The 13,362-nt window shown below is 34.9% G+C and overlaps 1 protein-coding gene across 1 annotated transcript; it reads left to right on the top strand.

Annotated features, from left to right (window-relative positions):
* Positions 1-9,347: 9,347 nt before the first annotated feature.
* LOC18448014 (fatty acid desaturase 4, chloroplastic) lies at positions 9,348-10,691 on the top strand. Its single transcript, XM_006858092.4, has one exon. It carries the CDS (start codon positions 9,474-9,476, stop codon positions 10,389-10,391), a length of 918 nt encoding a protein of 305 aa, XP_006858154.2. The 5' UTR covers positions 9,348-9,473; the 3' UTR covers positions 10,392-10,691.
* The last annotated feature ends 2,671 nt before the right edge of the window (positions 10,692-13,362 follow it).

Raw genomic sequence — 13,362 nt, 5'->3', positions numbered from 1 at the left:
AAAAAAAAAAAAAAAAAATTCCATACGGGACTCACCGATTCCGTACAATGAATCATCGAGTCATCGTACAGAATCGTTTGGTTCTTTCTAGAACCGGACGATTTCCGATTTTTTAGCCGATACGATCCACTTTTTACGATTTCTGAGTCGAACAAGGCGAGTCCGGTTCGACTCGGCGTTTTTTAAAACACTGATTTAAACACATGGGAGGATGGAGATTGCACAAACGCCAAGGGTTTATTAAAGAGAAAATTTGATATTGATCCTAGGCTCTAAAAAATCAAATTAGAGCCTATCTCAAAAATTTTACCGTTTTGATGCTCAAATATCTTCAAACTTCTCATCTCGACATCAAGATGCATGGACATCAGAAAAAAAATGTATTTCAAGTTTTGGAAATAGTACATCTTATAATGTATTTTTTTACCGTAAATTTTCAAGATTTTCAAGTGTTTGTAGATTGGCTCAATTTACACTATTTTTGAAGCTTTAAATTTGTATACGGTCTCAACCTTTGGTTAATGTGTACCTAAAGAAACCCACTAGTGATGGTTGTTCCTTTGCTAGAAAACCCTCAAATCGATCTTGACCTTGACATTCATAGACGTAAAAAAAAAAAAGAGGGGATTTTTAGTCCTACAAATAGTTCATCTTCTAACACATTATCTAGACCGTCCAATTTCAAGATTTTCAAGTGTTTATAGATCTGCTTGATCGTCATCATTTTTGGAACTTTAAGTTTCATAATTAGGAGCAACAATAGATTTTCATACCATTGCAAGGATTTGTGGCACTGAAACTGCATTTTCTGCATAGTTTTGAGGCACACCTTACCTCAATAGTATAAGGTTGACACCTTATACAAACCTCACCCCACCTCGAATTCTCGTGTGAAAAGCATTTTGGGTATTGAAAATCTCTTGACGGGTCTAAAACAAATTCCAATAATATAAAATTTAAATCTAAAAAAATAGTAGAAGTCTTGCAGATATGTGAATACTTCTTTTTAGGGTGGAATGTACGGCTTAGATAATATGTTACAATATATATTATTTTTAAAACTTAAAAATCCTAATTTTTGTATTTTTACAATTATGATGGTCAAGGCCAATATGGTCAAGTACAAGGTTTTTTTTAGAGCATAACTCTAATTTTTTATGAGTTTTGAGATGAGATTTTACTTATTTTTATAGGGCTACAACGCTATCAAAATACTTTTCTTGATGAAAAATTACTGGAACGCCATCCATTTTGCGATACACATGATGGTGGGGCTGAGACTCACTTGAGTAACTCGAGCCAAGTAGGGCATCAGGTTCAGACTATTAGCCTAGGACTTAATGCGAATTCGATCAAGTCACTTATTTTTATACATATGGATCGATCCCATCACTGCATCATCTTGATGAATTTGATCCCTAATTACTGTATCCCAGCCAACTTAAAACTAGATCGTAGTCGACATTCATTATTCATAGATGCAATCCTTAGGTGGCCATTAGATCATAGTGAAATTGATTAGGCTGATCACCAGGAAGGCTATACAATTGAGTATACTTCTTATTTGGTATAGTCATATAGGAACATTATGAAAGAAGAAAATATAATCCCCAACATCTACTTATTATGTGCATAATGAATGCGAATACATCGTCAGCATCATCATCAAAAGTAATTTTCTAACTATTTAACGTCGGCTACATGAATCATAATCCGCTACTCTGCTCTATCAAGGGTCATACCTCGAATGAGGCCATAAGTTCCCGTATTTTTTCTCACAACTTCAAACCATGTCCTTTTAAGCTTACCCAATGATATCTTTGTTTGTATAATGAAATTATAAATGTATTTAGATAACTTAGAAAGAAATTTTCAAAATTTTTAGAACATGCGCTCGTGCAAAATGATTAAAATGAAAAAATAAAAGAAAAGATTACCATGGTCGAATTGGGTTTGAAACAGTACATACTAAATGCTCTTCAATTTCATTAGTGGTGTAGTTTTCTTCGTTATTGTTATTGTTATATAGAATATATAATAAGTTTGTTCGGATAATTTTGAGGTGTACATGGAACGACTCAATGAATTGTCGAGACAATTCATTGAGTGGCACCAATACGATGAAGAGGAAGAACAACTGCACATTTCATTTTGCTATCAGGTTGATTTTAATTGATGTATGTCCTATTTTAAACCATATATTTATATCTATGTTGATTATTATAAGTTCTTTTTATCAGTGATATAAGTGAATGGTTAACAGACATCCAGACACGACGTCTCGATATACATATATTTTTACAAAATAATGGAAGTACACAATGCGCCACTCCCAATTTTTTAAAAACTTAAAAAACAATACTTTTAGAGATTTTCAATGATTTTTTGAAATTTTTTTGGGCCGAAAGCCGCCAATCTACCTAATTCTTTAATGTGGATCGCCGATCTGCCGACCGACACGATTTTTAGAGGGTTCGTTCTAGGTTGCCGATCCATTTTTTCAAACCTTGGTTCTAGTGTTAGATTAGGGCTGACAATGGACTGGGAAGCCTGGCGAGATCTAGCCCTATTAGGGACGGGCTGGACTGGGCCAGGCGAAAAACAAATAAAACAAAAATAAAGGAGAGCCGGCCTGGGCTGAACCGATCAGCACTGGCTTTAGTCTTTGAGCTACTGTTTGTGGCCCGTGCCCCTCTTTTTAAAGGGAGGCTGCCAGACCCATTGCAAGCCCTTCAATTTTGAATCAATGTAAATTTTGAATCACTAAGGCTCCATTTTAATCAAGGGAAAGCTTTCTATGCTTTCTTTACAACATAAAACTTATATACTTCCCTTTATCCAACAGTCCATTTTGAATGGAGGGTTAAGATTGCTCCAATCACAATGTCATATCTCTACACTAATTTATTTTTCATTTTTTTCTATAAACTATTTTGACATCAAATTTCATATGTCCAATCTTCTATTAAACTCGCACTACCGAAAAGCATAAAATCAAAATTCTAATAAAATACTATGACCAAAAAACCCTTGAAAATTTCAAAGGGTATTTTGATCATTATATTTTTTCTAAAATTTATTTTTAATATTTTTTATAGGTGCGCCCTAATGAGAAGATGACACATATCAAATTTTATATTCATACAATTTGTATAAAAAAACTAAAAATAAAATACGTTGAAACATCGGATCTAAGATCGAATGGTGTGTGGCTCTCTTGATCAAAATTGGATGGCTGGATAATAGGAGAAGCATAGATCTTCTATACGGTAGGGGAAATATAAAAACCTTTACCTTTAGTCAAAATAACATATATTTCCACATGAAGTTGATCTTTTAGTAGGCTTTGAGGTGTGGCTTTACTTTTCAACTAGGCCCTATATTAATCATACCTATTTAATATATAAAATATTTTTGGTAAAAAAATTTCCTTAAAGCATAAAGAAATAATAAACTATAACCAAAGTGATTGCCTCTGATCTTTGAGAGAGAATTTGTTTGCGATGAATAGGGTACAGGAAAAGCTTAAAGAGACATACTTTTCAAGTGAGTAAATTGTATTGGGCAATGATTTTATGGGGAACTATTTTACATCCTCTTGCATATAAATTGCATTTATGGGGAACCACTTCTGTGCGTATCGCTTTCACGAAAGGTCCCCATCCCTAATATTGAATTCATCGATTAACTTATGGGATGGTGAAATAAGATACGTGTTCTATGTGTACAAGTATTTGCTTGAGAGGTCATGGTGACTTGGGCTTGAGTGATTAGCAGCTGACGTGTAGGTCGATTAGATTTATGTATGGATCTTAAAATTTTAAGTAAAATACGAAATGTTTTAGTTACAGGTATAAATTATAAAGATGTGTCCGTCAACCTATTTTTTTTAATTTTTTTAAAATTGCTTCAAGATCAACTCGAATTTTGATTATTTATTTTAGTTTCCTTTTACCTTTTTTATTATTAGGGTAGCCCCTTAAAGCATGGGGCACTACCCTATTAACGAAAAGATAAAAAAAATATCAAAATCAAAATTTGGATTGCCCGATGGGCAATTTAAAAAAAAAAAAAAGAAAACCTGGATTGACCGACCTTCTTCGCAAATTCCGCTTATAAGCGAAGCATTTTGTATTTTACCTATAATTTTAGGGTCCATAAGTAAATCACTAAAAAAAGGCTTGAAAAGGAAAATATTTATCTTCGAAGTCCATCATTGAGCACCTTCTGTGTAGACAACATGTGTCATATTTGTTTAGTATGCTACACCCATCATGATCAGCAAAATGATGTATGACAATTGGTGATCTAGGTTTCACACAAGTCCACATCACACCCCTTGATCCCTATCAAGATGTTGCGATGGATGGTAGCCCTGATTGTTACGGCACATATCAAGAGAGAGAGGAAGAGAAGGGGTTCTAAGAGAGAGAGGGTGTACCTTAGAGAGAAACGGGGATGGAGCTTGCGGGGTTTGGAGCAGTTGCAGCATTGTGGAAGGGAGGTTTGAAGCTTTCTAATCCAAAAAAAAGAAAAGAGAAAAAAAAAAAAAGATAGTTGAGTGAGAGGGACGAGCTCCCTCACTTCGCCTCTTTATTTATGTGTGTGGTCCGGGGGAGGGGGGTGTTCCGTGGGAAGCTTGCACTCATTTTTGAAGAGCGCGAGCTTCTAGGTCACCCCTTCTCCTGTATCAGTTCGTGTTATGTGGGAAGCTTACGGTCATTTTTGAGGAGCATGAGCTTCTACGTCACCCCTCTTTTTTTTACAATTAAAAAATATAATAATAATAATAATAATAATAATAAAAGGGGAGGGCGAGTTTCTAGTCCACCCCTCTTCCTGTATTACATGGGAAGCTTGCGCTCATTTTTAAGGAGTGCGAGCTTCTAGGTCACCTCTCTACCAGTATCAGTTCCTGGCTCCTCCAAAATATTGCCTCAATAGAAAAAATCTGAAAATTTCGGTGGAAAGTCTCTTGCAAAGTGGGAAAATTCCAATGTTATTATAATTGGTATGAGGCCTATGGAAAACACAGGGTGTGAGTCCAAAAAGTCATAAAATATAACATGAGCGTTTTATTGAGAACCATCAAAGTGCTCGGGATTTCACGATACAATAAAAAGGCGGGGTGTTTCTTGATGGGCAATAATTTGAGGAAGGAGAGAATTTAATTTATACATGCAATACAACAGAAGCAACTTATTAATTATATGGGATTGTATACAATGAGACTATTTACTTGTGATATAAAATTGTCACGTAACATAACAAAAACACTTATCATCAACAAATGCACTATTTTTGGTCAATATAATAATGATTGATCCAATGGACACCTGAAAACCATGCTTTATTAAGAAGATCACAAACAACTAAATTCATTCGCATATCCAATACATAAAAATAAAAGATTTTTTTCGAATTAAAATTTAGTTCCACTATACATTTACCATGAACTTCAGTAAGGAATTGGGTTCTCATTTGGACTTAATTCTCATCACCCATTGATTCTTAATTAATAGTTCTTTGAAACTTAAATGATGCATGTGCCTACCCACTAACCATTCTATTTGTCATCCATGTGTCAGCTTAGTGACCATAGCAATTAACTTGGTTTTGAAGCTTTTGTTGTCTTTTTGTTCTATGGCAATAGTTGCAATTGTTCACCAATCTCTCCTTGGAGATTGTGGATCATGACCCGAATATTTTCTATGGCTTGAACTATGCCTTTGTTAGTTTATTTATTCATAACCTCTATAATTTATGACAACATATCCTAGATCATAATATTAGGTTTTAGTGCCATTGTGATGGATGGATATTCTTAACCTTTGAATGCTAATTGATTCAAGGAAGAGAGAAATAAAAATAAATAAATCACAAAAATAAAAGAGTGAGAGAATATACCATTTATTATCTTTTTTCATTTGCATTGGTATCTACCTCAAAAGGTTAATAGATTTTACCCTTTTTTTTTATTATCAAAGGAGTCTATCCAAAAAAGATCTTTTCACAATATCAAATTTAAATTATTCCCCTCTCTCTCTCTTCCAATAGTTACATAACAGTAGAAAAAAATCCTAAAACTTAAGTTGCTTTTTAAGAGACTCTAATTAACTGTAAATCCTAATCCTTCCTCTTTATAAAATTAAATTGCCAGCTCTACTCCTTAGTTCTCTACATTTAAAAAAACATAAATACCCTAAAATAAATAAATAAAAGACCATACAACTTAAATCTAATTTTAATATCTTTAATAAAAGAAAACTAAACATTCATTATATCTTAGGTGGGTATAATTACTAAAATAATCATTGTTGTTCAAGACTTCCAATTCTGAACATGAAATACTTGTTTTTAGAATAACTTTTGAAGGGGTAGTGAGTAACATGAAATTAAAACAATATATCCTCCATGGCAATTGGATTTTTTTACTCCACTGTGATAATTTTGTAAAGGGTTATGATCCCTTAAATAATATTTTTCCTTTTTTACTTATGGGAGAAAGACATAAAACCCTCTCTCTTTAATTACAAACCCAAATATACCATTACTCTCGAAGTTAAAAGAAAAGGTTGAGTAAACCCCTCATTTTTGTATTATCTAAATTACAATATTATCATTTCTCGTTTTTCGAATGGATTTAATGAATCCATTAGCCAAATGGAAGTTGGGATGCCACGTTGAAGCTTCTGGTGAGATTCATGCAATGAAAGAGAGAGATGAGTCTCAAGGGAGGTAGAGAGAGAAAGGGAGGAAGGTGTTAGTGATAGAGAGAGAGGCAGGGGTAGCCTTTCTTGGATTTGGATGATGGGTCATTAGAATTAAAAAAAATAAAAGATAACTATTATAGTTTATTTAGACAATGACAAAGGTAACCCATTTTTTATCATGGAGGGGCCTGCAAGATTGTAATGTACATGAGATTTGATTTAACATCACAATTACTGGTAGAGGATCTACATCTCTTTCCTTTTTTTTATTTTTCCCCTTGTGCTTGTTAGCCATTTAAGTGCGAGTTTTATCTAGTTTTCATGCCAGGTATTGGCAAAGAAAAGGGAAAATTACTAAAACCCCTTGCCCCCGCCAATAATTTTGAGTTTACTCTATGAACGCCAATACTATTTTTATTTTCTATTACTTTCAAAATAAAAAATATATATATTTTTTAACCAAAATACTCCAATTTGACCCATGTCTATGTCACTTTTTTTCTTTTCTTTTCTTTTTTACGTCGGATCGAAAAAAGATTCCAGTCCAGCACAAAACATTACCAGAAGTTGGTATGATAATATTATGTGCACACTATAAAAACGTAGGAATAAAGTGGAGAGGGGCATTTTAGCTATGAATTTATCGATTTTTTGAGGAGGATGGTGAAAACAAAATACTATTGAGTTTTTTTAGTGTTTTTAAAAAGTTCTAGGGGGAGAATGTTTAGCAAGTGGGCGCAAGGGGGGTTTCAATAATTTCCTTAAAATAAAAGGTTGCTCCCTGACCACAGATCTGGACTTGACTAAAAGGCACAAAAGACAATGTATAATTCTAAGACGTGTCCTTTTATCATCAATTGATGTTATTTTTACCGAAGATTGCAAGGAGCACTGCTTTTGCGACTTTTTTTTTTTTTTCTTAAATTATCATTCTTTCCAGTAATAACATCATCGGACAAATAATAAACTTATGCACTCTTTAAATATATTGGGGTTAAATAAAAAAAAGAACGTACTCTTGCAGGAGTATATATAAGTTTACTCTTTTAATAAAATGACTTATTTGGAAGGAATTTTTCAATTTAAAATTTTTGGAACCACCTAAATATCTAGATAAGATGATTATTTTTAAAAGTTAAATTTTAAATTTGAGCTTTCTAACATTTAGATATCACTCTCTAAAAATTGGACGATCTGTTCAATTTTGAGACACTATTTTTTCAAGCATGTTGAGGGCACAATTAGAATATTTTTTATTGAAGTTTCCTTCAGTAATTAGAAAACGAATTAACCCTGGCCCGTTTTGTCTTTTGCCACATGGGTTCTTTTGTTTTAAACACCGTGCATTATACTCCCTCGGGCGTATATTGTTCATTTACTCCCATATAAAACCACACCTAGGATTAATTTAAAGAACCCAAATTTGGGGATATCTTCAACCTATAGCTTAACCTAAATAAAAAAAACTTTTCAAATTGTGCCTTTTGCACACTTGAAAAAAAAAAATTTGTCTCAAGATTGAATAGAGATTGTCCAATTTTTAGAGGGTGAGCTCTAAGTATTAGAAAAATTAAATTTTAAACATTAACTTTTGAAAATAGTCATCATAGTCTAGTGATTATTAAGTAGTTGTCAAATTTTTAAATTCAAAAAAATCCTTCAAAGTAGGACTTTTTACCGATAGAGTAAACTTATACTATACTCCCCATGAGTACGCTCCCTTCTTTAATTTAAGTGCGTGGGATTTATCACCCGTCGGGTGTCAGTCTTGCTCGTTTGGTGTTATTATTGATGGACAGAAGGAAAACTCGGGGAGAGAGAAAAAAAAAAAAGCCAAGGTGTGCTCCTCGTAAATTCTCGAAAAAAATAAAAATAAAAATAGTAATAAAATGACACAAAAAGTTTCCCTATGTAAATTGCTCATAATTCTAATATCTAGGAGGTTTGGCACTTTATATTACCTAGTTTATTGACGTGGCATCCGCCATCTACACACAACACTTCAATCCGTCCACGCCTTATCAAGTCTAAATGGCGTTGCGTATACCCTCAGGCTACTCTGATTTCTAATACGAGGGTGCATTGATTTAGGTTTAATGCAACCCGCCTTTTCATTCCTCTACACCGTTGTTTTAAAACTCTCACAAATTTTTATTAGGGTCGTCGATTTGGATGAAGAATTAGTGGGATCGAACTGGTTTTAGAATGATACGGTTGCCCTTTAAAACCTCTATTTCTTTTTTTTTTTTTTTTGTCTTTTTCCCTTCAAGCTTATCGTATCTTCCCTAAATCTCAACCCTATAAACTTGTATTACAATTTTCATTTTATTTTAATTATTTTTAGTTTGCCAATCCAGATGATTTAAGAACGATCCAAATCACCAATCCAACTGATCCAGATCGGGTAGAATATCCACCCACCACTACTGATCCGATCTACACCCGTAACCTCTCTTTAATTGTGTGCTCCCACAGGAGCACGAAATCTTTTGGCTTGTAGGTGCCTTTCTACAAGTCTCTCGAAAACTCAAGGTGGGGTCTCCAACTAAAACTGCCACCAATTCACCATTGGCCGTCTAAAACCTTGGAATCCTTTTGCCTTTTCTCTCGATCCCCATGACCCCACGTATAGGGTACTCAAACCACACAAAACAGTACAACTTCCCCTCCGCACCCTACAACCACTCACCATATGCCCTTCCATTCCTCATCCCTCTCTTTCTCTCTCTAAAACCTTGGGTTTTTCCTCTCTCTCTAAAAATGGCTGCCCTAACCCAGCAATTCCAGCCAAGCCCCACCCACACTCTTCGTAAGCGTGCTGCCGCCACCGCCACCGCCACCGCCACCGCCACCGCCACCGCCACCGCCACCACTACCACCACCCACCGCCGCTGCGTAGCCACTCTACATGTTCCTCAAGTGCCAACCTCCGCTGCTCCGCTCAGCTCCAATGTTCTTCGGCAAACTCTCGATGACCCAAGTCTGAAGTCGACGTGGAGCCACCGAGCATGGGTGGCTTGTGGGTGCACCACCATTGCCTTCACCCTAGCCAAGTCCATGGCCATGGCTGCAGTCTCGAGCTCGTGGCTAGAGCCCGCAGGGGCTGGCACCCTTGGCTACTTTGTGGCTGACCTCGCAACCGGCATTTATCACTGGGCCATCGATAACTATGGAGACGCCTCGACCCCAGTGTTTGGCTCCCAAATTGATGCCTTTCAGGGCCACCACAAGTGGCCGTGGACGATAACCCGAAGGCAATTTGCAAACAACCTCCATGCACTAGCTCGTGCCACCACCATAACTCTTTTGCCGCTTGATTTGTTGCCTCTAGACATGGGACTCGAAGCATTTGTGAGTGTTTGTGCAGGATGTATCATGTTTAGCCAACAGTTTCATGCTTGGGCTCACACGCCAAAGAGCCGGTTGTCATCGATCGTCATCGTCTTACAAGATGCAGGCCTGTTGGTGTCGCGCTCCAAGCACGCGGCGCACCACCGCACGCCTTACAATAACAACTATTGTATAGTGAGTGGTGTGTGGAATGGCGCTTTGGATGAGGCCAGGTTCTTTGAGGCATTGGAGATGGTAGTGTTTTTCAGGTTTGGGGTTCGGCCACGGTCATGGAATGAGCCTGGTTCGGACTGGAAGGAAGAGGGAGACCCTGACTCCTCTTCTTAAAGCATAGAACCTGCTCTCAGAGAGAGAGAGAGATTACTCCAAAAACCTTTAGCTTTAGGAATTTTAATATGGTTGTGGATTCCATGATTCTTTTGTGGCATTATGATATACTGAATGCTGGTGAAATGCTTTTAATCTTTTATTTTATTTTATTTTTGTTTTTTTGAGGGTGAAGATCTAATATTTCTTAAGTTCCTTTTATAATATATACTTTTTCTATGTTATTGTATACTATAAGACCTTTTTGGTACATTTTGCTACATGGAGGTTATCAATGGAAGTGGAGTTAGACAATTTAAAGCGTGTCACATAGTCCAAAAATAAATGTTGATAATATATGCATGTCTTTTCTTTATCTACGATCAAACAAAGTAAATACTTTATAATAAGAACGAACATCTTCCCATTTGAGGATTAATTTCTATCATACTACATAATAGGTAGCATGTTTTGGCGTTTCAGGGGACCTATTTTGTAGAAGACAACAAAAAAAACAAAAAACAAAAAACAAAGATAGCATGCGCTTCTTGATTTATTTTAGAAGATTGTTTATAAGGCTACCATTTATTTTTTATACAAGGAGGTCACAATCGTTCTTGTTTTTCAAATTTTAAAATGAGTGGTTCTAAAAGTGGCATTGAATAGACACAAAGTTTCAAAAAAAAAAAAAATTGTCGGACTTCGTGACTTACCTCAAGCCATCCAATTTGACATCTAAGGAGTGGGTATAGTTGTGATCTCCTTGTAATAAAGATAAATTGTTTGTATATAGACAATCCCTTATTTTAGTTGTATTATAGTTGAGGATGTCTTCCATGATGATTATATTTGGCCTTTTCTAAACAATGATGGACATATTAAAGGTTATAAATGATGCGGTTCGGATAGAACCAAGGCTCTAAACAATCAAAGTAAAGCGTAGCTTCAAATAATGTAGAGAATGTGGTTTTAATATTAGAAATCTTTGTGATAACCTTAAAATATATTGACAGTCGAAAAATGAGTTACAAGATGCACTATTTTTCAAGACTCGGAGTCCATGCATCTTGATGTCGAGGTGATCAATTTGAGGATATTTGGGCATCAAAACAACCTCTTCTAGTGAAATTTGTGAGGTGTGCTCTGATTTGATTGTTTAGGGCCTCGACTTTGTATAAACTTTTTCTGTTTATAAATGATTCGTGCAACACCGTTATTTTTGGCCATTGTTGAAAAGGTTTACTAATACTTTAAAACAAGAAAAGGAAAGAATTTTGATGCCACTATTGTCTTGGATTTGGAAGCAATATTATCATATTCAGTTTCTTTTATTTGGGAGGGAATGAGAGACGCTACTGCCATTTGGTGTCCAAGCCATTTTGGTTTTGGACACGGTTTCTACGACTCCACGGATTCACATGTAGAAATGCAGGCCCTTTAATAGTTTATTTTAAAAATAATTTGATAATAAATTTTAGGAAATATATTGATATTTAACATGCCGATTATTAATCTGTTAAAACAAATATATTTTAAAAACTAAAAATGATATTTATTGGCGAAAATATTGGAACAGTTGATTTAACTTTTTCTTTTGGAGGACTATTATTTATGGGACTTTATTGTGGAGGACAGTGTAGATCTCCAGGCCTGTTATGTGTAGGATCGGATGCAGCAAACAATTTTTTTTGACTTTTTGTACATTTAAATAAGGGTGTCGTTTGCACAACTTGCAACATTAAACAATCAAATTAAGGCATGCCTCCAAATTTTATCATAAATGTAATTTCAATGTAAAAGTTTTTTAGGATGGCATGGGAATCTATTTTGATCCTTAATTATAAAATTTTAAACTCCAAAAACGGATCACACCAAATAGATCTACAAAAACATGAAAATCTTGAAACTAGACGGCCCTGATTATTTGTTGTAAGATACCCTATTTTTGGGACTCGAAATCTATTTTTCTTTTCATATTCATATATCTTGATATTGAGATGAGGATTTTTCAACATCAAAACAACCTTTTATGGTGGGTTTTTGAGATGCACCTTAATTCTACGTTTTAATGTTACAATGTTATATAATTTTTTTCTTTAAATAATATTGCCGGCCCCACATAGTTGCGATAAGACTTGAATGAATGATACATTTAAATTATTTTAAAAATTAAAATATAAATGAGAGAAAATTATATTAAAAACTAAAATTAATAATGAGAGAGTACCACAATTCGAACTACAAGCCATAGGATCTGAGTAAACCATCAAGGAATTTACCAGATAAATCTCTCAAGGTAGTAATTCCCACCAAGAGTGCGTTGACAAAATCCCCCAGCATAGGCATAGTTGTTGGCAAGCCTGTGTACTCTTGTAGAAACCCCTTAGAAATTGTTTTTATCACTAAATGTTAAAACCCAGGAGCATTAGTCCAGTACATCATAGAACACATTGAACCATACTCAACTCCAGATCATAGTCTAGCCTGGAATATTCCCTAAATATGCCATGGATCCAAATATTTAAACCTAAGAAACCAAATGTTCCCTAAATATTCCTCAAATATTCTAGATGCCCTAAATATTCCATTTTATTAAAGCCAAATATTCTCTAGTACCAATATAGGAAGGTCAATATTTCAAAATCTTCATAGTTAGGAAGCTAGTATTTTTTAATAGTCAATTTCTAAGATGCATATGGCGCTTCAGTCACGTGTCACCCCCTAATTAGTCCAAAATCACCGCCTTCCTATTTTTGGGACATTCCTGTCTATAAATAATGGAAAATTTTCTAGCCAATTTTGGGGGTCCTATAGACGAAAACCCTAATTCTTCGGGCAATGATTTCATGCAACCATTGTATCATAGTATCATGCAACAACCTTAAAAAATCATCTTATGACCATTTATTTGATCCAAAATTTGAAATATACACTCTTTTCATTCTAATGAGCAATCACAGTAAATGAAAAATTGAAAACACAACCTAGAAAG

This window comes from Amborella trichopoda, chromosome 2, assembly GCF_054954075.1.
Source record: "Amborella trichopoda isolate Santa Cruz 75 chromosome 2, AtrichopodaSantaCruz75HAP2 v2.0, whole genome shotgun sequence".
NCBI classification, from domain to species: Eukaryota; Viridiplantae; Streptophyta; class Magnoliopsida; order Amborellales; family Amborellaceae; genus Amborella; species Amborella trichopoda.
The sequence above is the reverse complement of the archived record's forward strand: the minus strand, read 5'-3'. Positions and strand labels throughout refer to the sequence as shown.